At 36.2% G+C, this 17469-nt stretch overlaps 1 protein-coding gene across 1 annotated transcript in view; it reads right to left on the bottom strand.

Annotated features, from left to right (window-relative positions):
• ebna1bp2 (EBNA1 binding protein 2) overlaps nucleotides 1-17469 on the bottom strand; it is a 36303-nt gene that overhangs the window by 12603 nt on the left and 6231 nt on the right. The window contains exons 2-5 of the mRNA XM_028810898.2: nucleotides 14534-14617; nucleotides 11222-11394; nucleotides 5369-5492; nucleotides 2934-3023 (exon numbers count right to left, since the gene is read on the bottom strand). Coding sequence (XP_028666731.1) covers nucleotides 2934-3023; nucleotides 5369-5492; nucleotides 11222-11394; nucleotides 14534-14617 — 471 coding nt within the window. The remainder of the gene's footprint in view (nucleotides 1-2933; nucleotides 3024-5368; nucleotides 5493-11221; nucleotides 11395-14533; nucleotides 14618-17469) is intronic.

The raw sequence follows: 17469 nt of genomic DNA, 5'->3' as shown, positions 1-17469 counted from the left end.
GCCTCTCTTGGTGACTCCATGTAGTGCCAGTCATCTGACTGACTAAAACACACATCACACATGCAAGTGGACATGTGAATAAAGTGAAACAGTGACATGGAACAAAATGACAAATGAATAAGAAATATCTGTGTATTTGGAATTGCATTGTTTTGTTTTGACAGCTTTCATGTTTTAATTCAATAGTGTGAGATGTGTGAGTGTGAGACACTAGAAAATGCATACAGACATACAAAATGCACTTGCAGGTGAACTAAATATTTTTTGTGATGTTTTAATGCAAAATGTGATTTGTGGACATCACCATTTTGTAAATGTTCAGGCAAAACCAGCTTATTCAGTTTGTTTGGGTTGAAATAAGAGATGAGAATAAACATTAGAAAACATGAGTAGCTCTCAGTCATTTTCATTTTGTAAAAGTAGCTCTCAGGGGAAAAAAGGTTGGAGACTCCTGGTCTAGACAGTACTACTATCTAACATGGGCATCACTCTGAAATTGGGTGAAGCAACATTTTATAATACTTTTTCAGTACAGTACTTTCTTCATTGTAGTTTAAATGCTGAAACACAACTTCACCATTTGCCACATTTAAAATGATAATTGAAGTAAAAATTATAAAGATACTAGCAGGAGTACCCGGTGTTGCCCGGGATTCTATAACTGGTGAATTCCCAAATGAAAGAAACAGAACATAGAAACAGAGAACAAACAGTTTTCTGATTCACATTTTACTGTAAGTTCGTCCACTTTGGATTGTGTCTGCTGTGGCGTTTGAGATGCCCTTGAAATAGCAGAATAATGTGTTACATGGTATTACGTACGGAATACGCACCACAGTGAGATGAATTTACTTTATTTACACTACGTCGGAAAGCGAACAAATCATAGACATATATAGATTGACAGCGCATTCACTGTGTTGCCCAGTCAACACGATACGTCAGCGCGTCCGTCCTATTGAGAGTGGCAAAAGTGCCATTTAAACTAATACAGGTAAATGTGGAAACCGGGTTTTCTGATGAAAAAACAATAACGTTTAAAACAGTATCGTTTACATACAACAGATTTTGCCGAATCGTTTAAATGTAATTATTTATATCCATGTATACACTAATAAAGGGAATTACTAAATAATACTAATAATTATAATAATAACATTAAATAATTCCTCCCATATAAGTAACTTCTTCCATCTCCGAAACATTTCTAGACTTCGTCCTGTTCCTACGCAACACAGTACTGAAGTATTGGTTAATGCCTGAGTCACCTCACATATAGATTACTGTAATGCTATTCTATCTGGCATCCCACAAAAACGTATCCATCGCTTACAACTTATTCAAAATTCTGCTGCCAGGATAATAACCTACTGTTCTAAATCCACTGAACATATTACACCAATTCTCTCTCAGCTTCACTGGCTCCCTGTTAACTACAGAATACAATACACAATACCGCTCTTAACATTTAAAGCTCTCCACAACCTCACTGATCTCCTACAGACTGACACCCCTCTCGCTCACTCAGATCCTCATCTGCAGCTCTACTTTCTGTTCCACACTCTTTCGAACCAACACCGACTTACTATACTTGGCCGTCCAGCGGCGTCACTGTAGCTTTCGAACATTCTTAGCCAATCATGCAATACTGCGTCCGCGTTTGCCACATTATGTTCTAACTGCAGAGGCAGAGTCCCATTGCATGGTTCTAACTTGTATTGAGTCGAGGTATTGACACGAACACCATACATACGGATACTATCAAATTATATATAAGGATTTCTTTCCTCCATTGCTAATTAGCTGTCATCGTGTGATTGCAACTCAGTCTGTACAGAAGAAAAGAGAATTTCAGACATTATGGCCTCTGGATTTTACAAAGAATGTAGTTACTAACTGCACAGTTACATTTATGAAGAGAGGACACGGATGCAAATCCATCTACCCTCAATCCCATACCATGGGGAAGATAACTCTGCAGTATCCAAAAGAAATTACATGGGTAACCTGGCATACCACCATAGTAGGAAAATGGGCAAGCAAGTTGATGTGAAGCTTAAAATGTTAAGTAAAAGGTCAAAATTCAGCTAAACCATCTAGATTACCTAGATTTTCATATTTTATTGTATATCAACTGGTTAAACTATTGCACCACACCCCTGTTTAGATGTGTTGAATTGCACCTTAAGGCTAATAATTAATGGAGAAAAACGTGGCTTTGCCCAAACATTCTCAGGGTTGATATGTTCATTAACGTGGTGCAACTGCTCCCAAGTTCTCCGGTCACTTCACCTATGAAGAACGCTATATAATATACATACAGACATGAAGCTACACCAATATTAAGGTCAAAATGACCCAAACAGAAGCACACATACATCAATCAGCACTATGAGGAATGTGGCACTGACATGCTAATAACTACATGGCTATGAATAGTTCCAGAATTTCCACAGTCATCATCAAGTAACTTAGATAGAATTGGTTATTTGGAACAGGAACAAAGGAAAAGAAAGCTGCAGTGTAAGGCTTAAGAAAATATACTGATCACTTGTAAATTGAAGCATTTCTGCAGTGTTGCACATGTTTGCACATTTGACTCACATGCACCTTGTTACATATTATGTGTCTTTATGTTATGTGTCGTGGATTCTTTGTTGTCCTCTGTCTTATGTAGCACTATGGTCCTGGAGGAACGTTGTTTCGTTTCACTGTATGCTGTACTACTGTGTATGGATGAAATGACAATAAATACAAATATCAAGTATCAAGAGTAATTCATAAACAGTAACCATTCACAAGTAAGAGGAACCAATGAGGAAAAAGGCAAAAGCATGCTTTTTAATACAATGCATGTTTTCCCAGCAGATCATTTTAAATGTTTCATCTCATTGCTTTCTCTTAAACATGTGTTAGTGATTTCCCCGACTTACCTTCTTGCCATACTTTCGAAGTTCTCTAAGCTTTTTGGCTTTCTCTGACCTCTCCATTGCTTGCTGCTTCTGTAACAACTTGGCCCGAACCTGAGGATGAAATGAAAACACAGATAATAAAGGATTACTGCAAACAAAGAAACACTGTCTTAGTCTGTAGTGGAAATTTATTACCAAATATTCTCCATTAGAAAAGTGTATACACATTCTTCATCAACAAAAGCATATTTTGTAACATATTCATGCAATATTACAATACTAAACAGTAAATCTTTAACACCAGAAAAGATGCAAAACACAATGATATACATTTATCTATTTTTAATACCCTTTTAGAAAACTGTCATCACAACTGATCTCAAGGGTAACTAAAGAAGAGAACATATGAAAATTAGGCAGCGGTGCCTGGTTTTCCATCTTTTAATCCATGTTATAAAAAAAATTTACTGGTGTGAAGATCACTGAGGATGCTAGACAGGCAGGGTAGACCTAGACGTTCCTCAGGTATGCATGCCTCATTTCCTATTGAGCCATCCCCGGTGTACCCACAATGAAATATTCTCATAATGCACCTTCACCAGATTCTAAGCCACCTCAAAAAGCTCCTTGCAATCTGGCACGGTGGATGGAATAATAAAAAGCATACCCTGTCTTAAAGTAGATTATTAAAACAACAGAAAAATCCTTTCCCGAGACTTACAGACTTTAAATTTATTGTTCTATATAACTCTTCTCTAAGTACAGATTCAGAGCATGTTACATGGACTTACAAATATGAAGCAGCAAGAGGCAAAATAAAAAAATTAAAAAAATGAAACCATATATGCACATGTATCTTTAATATACAGTAATTAACTACAAAACTTTATACATCAGATGGTTGAAATTCAGAGAAATCTGAAAAATTTTAATATGGAAAACTACACAAAAGAGTAAACCACCCAGGTTTGGAGTGTTCAAAAGATGTTATTTACTTTGTGAGTTAGGAGCACATAATATACATGAATAGCTGTGTCAAATATCTGAAATATTAAAATGTATGCTTGAATTTAAATGTTCATAATCTAAATATTTTTAATTATAATAGTAATTAGTCATTTTTCACTCTCTGAAAGAGGTTCATAAGAAGGCTAGATCCTGAATAAAGAATCAGAAATAACACAATAGTTGTAATCACTGTCCTTGAAATTGTGTAAAATGATACACCACAAGCTTATGTTTGAAATGTGTTATTTTTAACATCTAAATCTTTCTAATGTTCTTAAACTTCAGAGAATACTTCTACATGTACAGTATACTGGTGCTACAAGCTCTCCGAGAGCCAAACATTAAAATATGATAATATTTGTGAAGAGCATAAAATAGCAATCCACATGCCTATATTACTAATCTCCTTTTTTTCAAAGTTTTGTAAAAAGTAGTAACTTTGACCCTTTCTATCCCCATTACAGGGTGAAATCATTGAATTATATGATGTGGCATGTACAACTTCAAGTCCTTCTAATCATTTTTGCTTAAGATATACACAGTCCAAAATGGCCTAAATATGACTTTTTTTTGGGACTTGAGAGGGCCACAAATAGGGGAGAACCCCATAAAGAGGAGTCAAATGGTTTATCATATATGTGGGTTTTCTCGCACTGCTGAGGTGACTTCAAAGTGTTCAAAATAATTCTTATGAATACAATTTAGGAATACAAAGGAAACCAAGGTAATAAACCTAGTAGTCAGAGAAAATGTAGAATGTGAGTGTATACACAGAAGGAAAGTCAAAGTCTGGCTACACTAGATCAACTAGCGGCCCACCATACCCTAACTCTATTTTACGGTGCTCTCATATTAACCAGCTCCTGGACCCTCTCCTGACTTAAGCCTTGCCGAAATAACAGCTTTGTTGATACCAAAATTGTTGAAAGGCCAAAAATCCAGACAACTCTAATGTAACAAATATCATACAAACTATCATCTTAACGTCTATACGTGGAAGTGTGTGTTTGTCCGCATGTGTGACGCTACAGCATGAAGCTCAAAGAAATCGACTCTGTGGCCATAGTGAAACCTCCGAGAAAAGACAAACTCACTTAGCCGCTAATACACAAGTGAGGCGAGCACATCGGCAAAACGAAACCGCAGAGGAAAGAGACCCTCGCTTAGCTGCAAATACACAACCGATTTCATTGACTGATAGAAGTGCCAGAATCCATGGTTTATAGGAGCCCAAGCTTTTTACAGCACGGGCTTACACAGCTAGTACTTAATAATCTCATATAACCAACAATATTTAAGTGAAAAACACAAGATAATTTTATGGCAGAGATATAAAAAATACTTTGAACGTACTGATGTACAAAACCCTTTCTAATAGGGGCTGTAACTGACCAATCACATTCCAAAACAAGTGGAACGTGTTTGAGGACACTTGGAGTATGTATTACCTTCTGCATGTGCTGGTCAGACTTGGCCATCTCAGCAAAATAATCTTCTGGTCTCTTGGTCGGTATCTTTAATTTGTGTAGTCGTGGCAAGGCTTCCAAAATGGCAGCTTGTGCCTGGCGGTAACTGGAAAGTAACATAGGTGTTAAAAGTGTGCACTAGACTTCAATTAAAAACCTTGCAAATGAGAAAACACAAAAGATAGTATCAGAACTGAATATTATGGTCATGACAAATTACACAACTTTTCCTGTGATTTTCAGTTGCAGATTTCATTTACATAATCATATCGTGTCAGAGGCAGTCACAGTGCACTCCCTCGACCACACGTCGTGTAATCTGACAACCCAGTGACTCAGTCCAATCAGTCCGCAACTCGTTTGATTTTATCTTAAGTCGTAGCAATGGGTTTGTGTGCCTTTGAGTGTTACAACCAATGAGCACTATTTCATAAATATAATGTAGCTATGAGAAAAAGGCCGGGGGGTTGGGGGGGGGGGGGGGGTTTGAGGGGTTGTTGGAGAGACCATGATTGTGGTTGAACTTGTCATAGCTATAAAGTCTTTGCATGGGCAGCAGGTCTGTCAGGCAACTTGGTAAGGGCTGTCAGATTGCAACAAAGTGATGATATCTAGGAAATGTGAAGGTGTACTGGAAAATCATTACACAGATGTCTCATTTGACAAACCCAGACATTTCTGGTCATGTAATATGAGATGCTCAGAGAAAGAGATCAGCAACTGCAGTTGACAAATTTGACATCCACTCCAACTAGAAGTCATGTGATGAGGTATTGAGTTTAAGTAATATTATGGGGAAAGGAGACGGTATATCTCCACAGTAAAGGAGCAACTCTGCTCTTAATGGATAATTCTGGAGATTAATGGGGCAAGCAGAATGCACCTAAAGCAGTGGTTCCCAACCTTTTTGTGGCCATGCCCCACCTAGGCCTCTCTAAAATCATGATGTTCCCCACTGTAACATATACCCAGAGGTGGGTGGAGTAGCCAAAAATAGTACTCAAGTAAGAGTAGCGTTACTTCAAAATAATATTACTCAAGTAGAAGTAAAAAGTAGTCATCCACAAAATTACTCAAGTAAGAGTAAAAAAGTATTTGGTGAACAGACTACTCAAGTACTGAGTAAATGTCTGAACATAACAAATGATTTATTTTTTTAGAAATGTTTTGTAATAAGACAGACAAAAATATAAAATAATGTGTAAATTTTGCTATTTCCAAATAATAAAATAAAAAATGAGTAAAAATAAATAACATCTTTACAAAATAAAGATGCACAAATAACACAAAGTTCCAAATGTCAGTTTTTCACAACAAAGCTTTTGAAGCCAATACCTACAGTAGGTAACATGTATGTTTGAACAATGAAAACTACTTACAGTGACAAGATATACTGTACACTGACCGTATAATACTGTAAATTCACTTTGGGTGTAGCGAATCCACAGCTTCAAAGAAAACAAACAAAAAAAAACAAAACAAAAAGGCCAGTTTCAAATCCATAAAGCTGTGTCACTCTCCATGGGCGCAATTGCACGGCGGCGGGGAGTTAATGAGGTAGTTGGAGCGAATCACACCTGCACGTGCGATCGTTCTCAGTTGCTTCATTGGCTTTCTGCAGCGTGTGATTAAGGCCCACAGAGACGTGAGTGTATATATACGGCTCGGCACAAAAAAAAAGAAGGGGGAATCAAAAAAAAAAAAGGAGAAAAGAAAAAAGTGTCTATAGGGGACCGGCATCGTCACACACTTGCCCTCCAAATAGCACAGCTGATAATAAATAAGGGCAGCTTGTGCACGTACACGAAGTCTCACTTTACCATGACTGTCTGTGTCTGTGCATATTTGGTTAAAACGTGCTTGTTCTTCACTCAGTGATGTGATGGTTAAGCTTCAGCAGGAGTTGGCTCTCAAGGTTCTTGCAGTGAAGCTGTGACCATTTAGCAGTGAACAGGAGCCCCGCATGACTAAAAGTCTTTCACAGGCTGCAAACGCAGGAAGTGTGTGAATGTAGGGTCATGTGACTGCATGGCTACATCTGATTGGTGAAACGTAGTCATGTGATTATTGTTGCTACGACATGCAGTAGATCCACTGGCGACTTCTCTTTGGCAAAAATATACCGTATCTAATGTATAAATGGAAAAAAGTAACAACTTGAGTGTTGCCCAATGTAGCGGAGTAAGAGTAGCGTTTCTTCTTCACAAATGTACTCAAGTAAAAGTAAAAAGTATGGTGCAGTAAAACTACTCTTAGAAGTACAATTTTTTTAAAAAGTTACTCAAGTAAATGTAACTCGTTACTACCCACCTCTGCATATACCTTATTCTTATTATTACCTATTCAAAAAGTGAACAACTCCTCACGTGGAGGAAGCTCATAATGTCATTAATTTGGTCTAAACAAGCTTTCAAAGAATATGGAAACAAAAGAGGGAAAGGGTAGCTAAAGTACTGACAAAGAAATCACTAAGAAATTGTCAAAAAAATAATAATAATAATATGAAGTAATATGAAAATACAGCAAATACAGTTTTGAAAACATAATACGAGATGTGATATTCAAAAATATAAAATAACTTTAATGACAGCTTTCTCTGTAATAATTTGATCATTTTATATTTTTGTTATATTGCAAAATTTTATAATCAGTTACAATTCATATTATTTTAATGGTAAAAGCAATTTCTAAGTAGAAAAACCCAGGCCGGTTGTAAAATCATAAATTAAAGAGTTCTTCACCATCTCTACTATGTTTATATAAATATTTCTGTAAAAAAAAAAAAAATTGTTTATTTTTTTCCATTATTTTTAACAGTGAATTTCTGTTTTTTCATTTTCTAAATTGTTTAACGTACCTAAATTCTCAAATTGCCCCACTAAAAAATCTAATTTCCCCCCAGTGGGGCATGTGCCTCATGTTGGGAATCACCAACCTAGAGTGAAGGTTGTAATATCTGATTGTAGAAGGATTTTTATATTTCTGAGCAATTACACCGCTAATGTTTTAATAATTAGTCATTTCAGGCTTGAGTCTAAAAATGAAATTATGATATTAACATATGCCATAACAAAAACGGCAAAGACTGCAATTTGAACATTTATTCATGCACATGCTTGGGTCTGTTTTACTATACATGTAACCACAAATGTATTTTTTGCACAATCTTTCCAGCAGGAGCCAAGTAAATTAGTTACTAAATGGATGTTACAAGAGAAAAATTACTACAAGAAAAAAGGGGTGGGGTGGAAATATGCAGAAATTCATGGGCATGGCACATAGATCCCCCGAAAAAAAAAAAAGCAATTCATCCAATTTATAGCTCAAGAGGCTGGTCAGTTGTAACCACTGTACAGAGCTGGACTTTAGTGCCTTTGTGACACTAAATTGGGCAACAAGAAATTATTTCAATATTTATGATGGTGTCTTCAGCCTTCACATGATTCTCACCTTCACTATGAGAAACAGAATTCTTTTAATCCTACTGCAATTGCAATTTGAAATTTTGGCCGTATTAGGCATTTCTGCTGCAAGAACTATGAAATGAGGTTACCGAGAGGTGGATGCTTGGTTAAATTATTTTGTATAACACGTTTGTTTGAAATGACACATAATAACTACATAAGTTTTCTCTGTGTTGCTAAATACACAAAATTTGGTCACATCAACCTCATCTTAAAACGTTTCATTTCATATTCAAGTGCTATTTTTGGAGTGAAGAATAAAGCATTCGATAAGATGGCTTACTATAATATACTATGTATACCATTGAGTTCTTGGTAACTAGTCTTACACAGCCCTTTTAATGTGTTTATTATACTTAATAATGAAAGAATATATTATTTCTTAAATGATAACCCATTTTTCATTTGGAACAGACACAAGCATTACTCAGAATTCAAGTGTACTGGATTCACAGAGGACACACACAAAAAAAAATGAAACTACAAAATGAAACAACATGACAGCATTTATGAGTGTCCACAAACTTTTGCCCTAAAATGTGCAAGGAAATTTCCTACTATTGAGGGACTTTTTACATTAATATACTCCTAAGATAATAAGATCAGATAAAAAGAGAAGTTAGATTATGAAAGCCTGATATTTATGATAATGAAATGCGATAACTTGATATGTTAGAATGTGAACAAAAAAATAGCAATATTTGTTAGAATCTTAAGATAAGATCAGATAACTTATTATAGCCTGGTATTTAGGGTAATGAAATACTCTAATTTTATATATTAATAGGTGAACAACAAGAAAATAAGATTTGTTAAGTAAATATGTTTCTATTATAAACAGAGCTTTCCTAAACTTGAGTCAAGTTACAAAATGACGCAAGCCAAAATAATGAGGTATGTTCAAGGGCGTAGTAAATCCTTTTGAAAGTTGAAACATTTTTGTTTATTTACTTCAAAAGGTTAGTTACCATATTGTTGATTATGAAATATTTTTGCAACAATGACTCATATTAAAAATAACAGAGATAATAAAATGTAATTACATGTTTTAATAGACTACATAATATACTTGTTTTTTTAATAGTATGGAACTCGTATATGGTTGTGGTAGCTGAAAAATATCTTTCAGAGACATTAGACTGAAAATTGCAATGATGGACGTTCTATGGTTAACTTAATTTTTAAATTAAATTTGAGTGATAAAATCTATGCTGAAGCCTAATGCTGAAATTGTTGGCATCTGACTGGGATGGATAGCAGGTGATTGTGGTACCTTGCTGATAAAATAAATCCCCAGATACAAATTGAATCATTATGATCTGCAGCTGATACAGAAGTGAAGAGGTTTTTAACAGAAATCGTTAGTAAATGAATATTCATTAAATGCATAACGTTTTACCAAGCTACATTTCCTCTTCTTCAATACATTCCTACAATCTTATATAACTTTTATATTGTATTATATACAGTAAATTTATTTATTTTACTTGTATGGTCAAGGACATCATGTCAACTACTTGGTAAAATTTCAAGCAGCAGAATAAGTTAACTGGTATTCCAAAGGTCCATGCCAGTGACTGCTGCTGTTTCGATGTACAAAAACCGGGCACAAGTTGCTGCCGTGTGTGCGCCTCTGCAGAAGTTTCGCCATTTTGCTGTCAGAGGAGTAAAAGAGTCAAATATATACAGTACAAATATAAATGTTAAAGTAACTGCTCCCAAAGTAAATCTGAAGCAGTAAACTCATTCGTAATTTGCACAAATTGTTTCTATCTTTTAAGACAAGCGAGTTTGAACACCTGCCAATGCTTTTCAATGGTTTTCGAAATTTTTTAATTTGTACAGCGCAATCCATTTTAGACACCTCAACAAAAATTGTACTTTCCTAAGAAATTTCTTTCAAGATCAAAATGCGTCCATATCAATAAAAATCAGCCCACTGGGAGGAGAGTGGTTTCATGATGCCTACAGTATTCGTATCACATTATATGAAAATTATGTGTAAAAAAACTATTTGAACTGTTACTTTATTATACCCGTACTTTATATTAAATTGATAAATTTATTTTGGCATAAGACAATACACGTTTAAGACACATGAATCACTAAAGCAGACAATAAGAGACAAAAACACACGTTATAAAAACATGAGAAACAACAAGAGATAACACTTCCTTGACTACTTGAGGAGAAACTACATCCTGATGCTTCCTAAACACAAGCATGTGCTTTATCACCAAAAATGTTGCTGCACCAGAATCAGAATATTAATTACAAATGTTTTTTCAAACAATACCATGTATTTTCTAGAATCTGATCTGTGCACATATTTTTTAAAACAATAAAACTAGAGGATGATGTCTGGACTCACAAACACATTTCTCTCTGGAAGTCATCTTCTGCATTGACCTCATTGTTGTCATCCACATTATTTTTGCTGTCGATATTGGCCATGATGTCAGGGCCCAGCCCTTTTGTAATATCCAGCCTCTCCACCCAGTCTATGTCCTTCTTAAAATCTGCCAAGCAGTTCTTTAGACCTTCCTAGATTAAACAAAAGCAAAACACATATAGAATTATGCTTAAGAGTGGCCATCCTGGAGTATTAAATAACAAAAAAAGTGATAGTTATCATGCCTATTAGACAGATGAGAAATACAGGTTTTGAAGTGACAGCACCAAGTGATGAGAAAATGGTGCAACATGAATTAGCTATGTTGATTGAACATAATGCTGACTATTCACTTATTAAATAAGATATAAAAAATGTCAGAATGAAATTCTACTTTAATTGTCAAATTCTAACAATACACACTTAAAATGTTAAGTTTGCTTTTTATTTCCATGAGAAAAATTAGGGCCTGTATTTAATTGCTTTTTGTTTGAATGGAGTACAAATCAGCATCAACCTGGCATTTCTCACGACTCTGTTTCTTCTGTTTTTATGACTTTGTGTCTTGTTCTCTTTATCAATTACTAAGTGACATAACCAGTGATGCAAGCAAATTGTCAAAAAAGAATAAAAATCAGAACAGGACATGTAATTTGGCATTTCAGAACTGACATACCAGAACAAATGAATAACATAAAAGGGTTACAGGTTTTCTAACATGGTCCAGTCAATTAGAAGTTTAATTGTAGCTAAAACATTACACTTCAAGAATTACAAATGTCTAGTTGATACACTGAAGAAAAAAAACTTTATAAATATAATAAATGTGTATTTTAATAACAAAAAAGCTGCAGTGCAATTAACAATTAAAAATGATTAAACCTATAAGTACATGTATACAGTGGGGCAAAAAAGTATTTAGTCAGCCACCATGTGCAAGTTCTCCCACTTAAAAAGATGAGAGAGGCCTGTAATTTTCATCATAGGTATACCTCAACTATGAGAGACAAAATGAGAAAAAAAATCCAGAAAAATCACATTGTCTGATTTTTAAAGAATTTATTTGCAAATTATGGTGGAAAATAAGTATTTGGTCACCTACAAACAAGCAAGATTTCTGGCTCCCACAGACCTGTAACAACTTCTGTAAGAGGCTCCTCTGTCCTCCACTCGTTACCTGTATTAATGGCACCTGTTTGTACTCATTATCAATATAAAAGACAACTGTCCACAACCTCAAACAGTCACACTCCAAACTCCACTATGGCCAAGACCAAAGAGCTGTCAAAGGACACCAGAAACAAAATTGTAGACCTGCACCAGGCTGGGAAGACTGAATCTGCAATAGGTAAGCAGCTTGGTGTGAAGAAATCAACTGTGGGAGCAATTATTAGAAAATAGAAGACATACAAGACCACTGATAATCTCCTTCGATCTGGGGCTCCATGCAAGATCTCACCCCGTGGGGTCAAAATGATCAAAATAACGGTGTGCAAAAATCCTAGAACCACACGGGGGGACCTAGTGAATGACCTGCAGAGAGCTGGGACCAAAGTAACAAAGGCTACCATCAGTAACACACTATGCCGCCAGGGACTCAAATCCTGCAGTGCCAGACGTGCCCCCCTGCTTAAGCCAGTACATGTGCAGGCCCATCTGAAGTTTGCTAGAGAGCATTTGGATGATCCAGAAGAGGACTGGGAGAATGTCATACGGTCAGATGAAACCAAAATAGAACTTTTTGGTAATAAGTCTGTTCGTCGTGTTTGGAGGAGAAAGAATGCCGAGTTGCATCCAAAGAACACCATACCTACTGTAAAGCATGGGGGTGGAAACATCATGCTTTGGGGCTGTTTTTCTGCAAAGGGACCAGGACGACTGATCCGTGTAAAGGAAAGAATGAATGGGGCCATGTATCGTCAGATTTTGAGTGAAAACCTCCTTCCATCAGCAAGGGCATTGAAGATGAAACGTGGCTGGGCCTTTCAGCATGACAATGATCCCAAACACACCGCCTGGGTAACGAAGGAGTGGCTTCATAAGAAGCATTTCAAGGTCCTGGAGTGGCCTAGCCAGTGTCCAGATCTCAACCCCATAGAAAATCTTTGGAGGGAGTTGAAAGTCCGTGTTGCCCAGCAATAGCCCCAAAACATCACTGCTCTAGAGGAGATCTGCATAGAGGAATGGACCAAAATACCAGCAACAGTGTGTGAAAACCTTGTGAAGACTTACAGAAAACGTTTGACCTCTGTCATTGCCAACAAACGGTATATAATAAAGTATTGAGATGAACTTTTGTTATTGACCAAATACTTTTTTTCCACCATAATTTGCAAATAAATTCTTTAAAATTCAGACAATGTGATTTTCTGGATTTTTTTTTTCTCATTTTGTCTCTAATAGTTGAGGTATACCTATGATGAAAATTACAGGCCTCTCTCATCTTTTTAAGTGGGAGAACTTGCACAATTGGTGGCTGACTAAATACTTTTTTGCCCCACTGTATTTACATTTAAGCAGTGTTTAATGGCCAACATTAATTAATTGATTGTGTGAGAATATATATACATATTATATATTTTGAGAAATGGTGAAAATCACAGAGCCAGCCGATCAAGTAACATAAAATTGGTACTGGTCTTAAAAAAAAAAAAAAAAAAAACCTGACCAGAGCATCTCTGATATTTATATATAGTGAAGTTTATAGTGAACATACCTCTGGAGGTGAGTTTGAGAGTTCAGGCTAATATCAATATTGGTATATAAAAAATAATAAAAAAAAAAGTCTTAGGGGTTTACAGTTTTGTTCCCTTTAGGTTCAAAATTTTCCACATTAAAGTTTTACTCTTTACTTTATTCCAACTGTTTGTTCCCAATCATTACCACCATGTCGAGAAATATGGAACTAGTCTGCCAAAATAAGCCTATGTGGCCTTCTGGTCCTGAATTGAACATTCCTCTTCTGAATTAAAGGTTTGTACTGTGACCCATTTAAATAAAAATGATAATAAAACTTGGCTCATTATTTTGATTAAATCTAACAACTGGAGTATTTTAAAAAAACCTCTAGGGAACTGCAAAAGCAGACTGTTACTTAAATTGTCAACAGACCCCACTTTTGATTAAGATTCCACAAGGACAGGAGTTGAATAATCTTTATCTACTGATTAACTCTGCCCCGGGAAAAGCAAAACACATCACATGCAGAAATATTTTTTTTTAATTATTATGAATAAAAGTCAAATGAATAATTATCAATCTTAAAATACTTAAAAAAAGATCTTAACGCACCACATTATTGACATATTTCTTCTTCTTGTCAGTTAAAATGTTTAAGCCAGGTTTCAGCAATCCTTTACTGAAGGCTTCCTGAAGCTGAAATGAGAAAATTAAACAATTACTCTTAAAACAAAACATAGTACTAGTACAACATTTAAGAACATACATTTGTACTAAGCAGGAACCAACTAAGATGTTGATAATCAGAGAAAGGCAGCAATGGGAGAAACACAGGAGTGGTAATTTCTACAATGGATAACATTGAATATTTTATAAATTAATGGTGTCTGCTTTTAATTCTTCCAATTGCAAATCCCCCCCCCCCAAAAAAAAACAAAACAAATAAGCTGCAAGTTATTTTTTTCTTTAATTTCATTTGTGTTATCTAGCAGATGTTTTCCACTAAGCTTTAGTGTCCCTCGAGAGGAGCTGTGGTATTGTATGAGGAACTTGGGAGTGGCAGAGAAGTATGGAAGAGTTGTACAGGATATGTACGAGGGAAGTGTGACAGTCTGCAATAGGAGTGATGGATGCATTCAAGGTGGAGGTGGGATTACATCAGGGATCAGCTCTGAGCCCCTTCTTATTTGCAATGGTGATGGACAGGTTGACAGATGAGATTAGACAGGAGTCCCCGTGGACTATAATGTTTGCGGATGCATTGTGATCTGTAACGAGAATAGGGGGCAGGTTGAGAAGACCCCGGAGAGGTGGAGATATGCTCTAGAGAGAAGAGGAATGAAGGTCAGTAGGAACAAGACAGAATACATCTGTGTGAATGAGAGGGAGGTCAGTGGAATGGTGAGGATGCAAGGAGTAGGGTTGGCAAAGGTGGATGAGTTTGAATACTTGGGATCAACAATACAGAGTAGTGGGGATTGTGGAAGAGAGTGCAGGCTGGGTGGTGAAGAGTGTTAGGAGTAATTTGTGACAGACGGGTATCAGCAAGAGTGAAAGGGAAAGTCTACATGATGGTAGTAAGACCAGCTGTGTTATATGGGTTGGAGACGGTGGCACTGACCAGAAAGCAGAAGACAGAACTGGAGGTAGCAGAGTTGAAGATGTTAAGATTTGCACTGGGTGTGACAAAGGTAGGATAAGATTAGAAATGGGGACATTAGAGGGTCAGCTCAAGTTTGACGGTTGGGTGACAAAGTCTGGGAGGCGAGACTGCATTGGTTTGGACATGTGAAGAGGAGAGATACGGAGTACCCTGTATATTGGGAGAAGGATGCCAAGGATAGAGCTGCTAGGGGAGAGGAAAAGAGGAAGGCCTAAGTGAAGATTTATGGATGTGGTGAGAGAGGACATGCAGGTGATGGGTGTAACAGAGCAAGATACAGAGGACAGGAAGATATGGAAGAAGATGATCCGCTGAGGCAACCCCTAACGGGAGTAGCCGAAAGAAGAAGAAGTTTCTAGTGACAAACTTATCACCAGCCAAACGTGACCCACACGCACAATGTTCAATACAGCTTTCACAACTCTATGCTATTCTGTTATGCAAAGGGACAGTCAGACTCTCAATTTCTATAACATGTGGCTAACTGAGGATAAACCGAATCATCTACATAGAACCACCAGTTTCATGCATCCCAAGCTTAACACCAGTGTAACCCATTTCATTAGTAGGCATTCACTTCAGTATTGATCTTATTAACTACATATCACAGAGACTCTGAAGTAACATCCCTGTCATTCCACTTCCATTTAGGTCCACCATACATTCACAACTACATACAGCTAGCTATTGCTGAACAATCAATCATATAATAATAGCAATTGCAATTATGGACGCTACAGTATACTAATCTCAAAAAGTGGCAATTACTGCATTCAATGTAGCACTCCAGCTGTCAGAAACTGATCAAAACAGCAACAGATACATTTCATTGTGCACCGGGGAATCACAGGCACCTGACACTTTTAGTGCCAAAATGGTGTAACATTACTTTAAAGAAATACCATTTAAGAATTTCATATTAACAATTTAAGTGGTTTGTGCTTAGTTAAGGCTCTACTTCATTGTATGTATACAGAGTACAATATACGCAGTTGGCAACACAAAATATATATTGTACTATAGTATTATAATTGCCATTAATAACATCAAGGGTGATAATCATCAATTATGAATTTTGCGGTAATTGTTCACCTCTATAGCATACATCTGACAAACTGAATGTCACTCACTTCTGAATGCCCTCTTGGCTTAGAGGCTTAACTAGCCTTCCAAACGTGGTCACATAAGCTTCTTTAGTCTTCTACTTGAAATCAAGACTGAAATTTTACATATTTTATACACTACTAATAAAGCATTCCTTTTCCAACATGTGACTTCAGCAACTAAAATTTGCCTTTCCGTATTGTTGCTCTTTGGGATGTTTTGTCATATCAAATTACGTCCATTCTGTGCATGGCCTGATCTGCCACTTATTGCTACTCTACACATCCATGAACATAACTGAATGAGGTCTGTCAACTTGTGAGCATGGAAGAATAATTTTAGGGTAATGTGGCATTCATCTTAAAGAAACAGCATAAAGGCTTAATAAATGACAGAAACCTGTTCAGGCACACCAGGAAACCAGATAAAGATCAAGTGAACAACAAAATGTACACTGAAATATAAGAATTGGTTTAGGAAAAATACTGAGATGGTCAAGTAAATAATATACCAGAAGAAAGGCTGATGTACCATACAAAATGTACTGAAGGTCCTATAAACGAGAATGGACAATTGTTATATGCACAGAAATTTCATGGGTGGTGGTGCAACTCAAAGGTATAAGAAGAACCAGAATAAAACAGACTTATTTTATATAAATCATTTCGGCGTAAACCAATGAACCAATCAGAGTAAAATGTATGCATTGATTGACACTGTATGCAACCTCATTAGTTTATAAAATGAACCTCTATTCTTTGTTTTCTATGACCAGGCTTTA

The sequence above is a fragment of the Erpetoichthys calabaricus genome, chromosome 10 (assembly GCF_900747795.2).
Source record: "Erpetoichthys calabaricus chromosome 10, fErpCal1.3, whole genome shotgun sequence".
NCBI lineage: Eukaryota > Metazoa > Chordata > Cladistia > Polypteriformes > Polypteridae > Erpetoichthys > Erpetoichthys calabaricus.
This window is presented reverse-complemented; position numbering and strand designations above follow the sequence as displayed.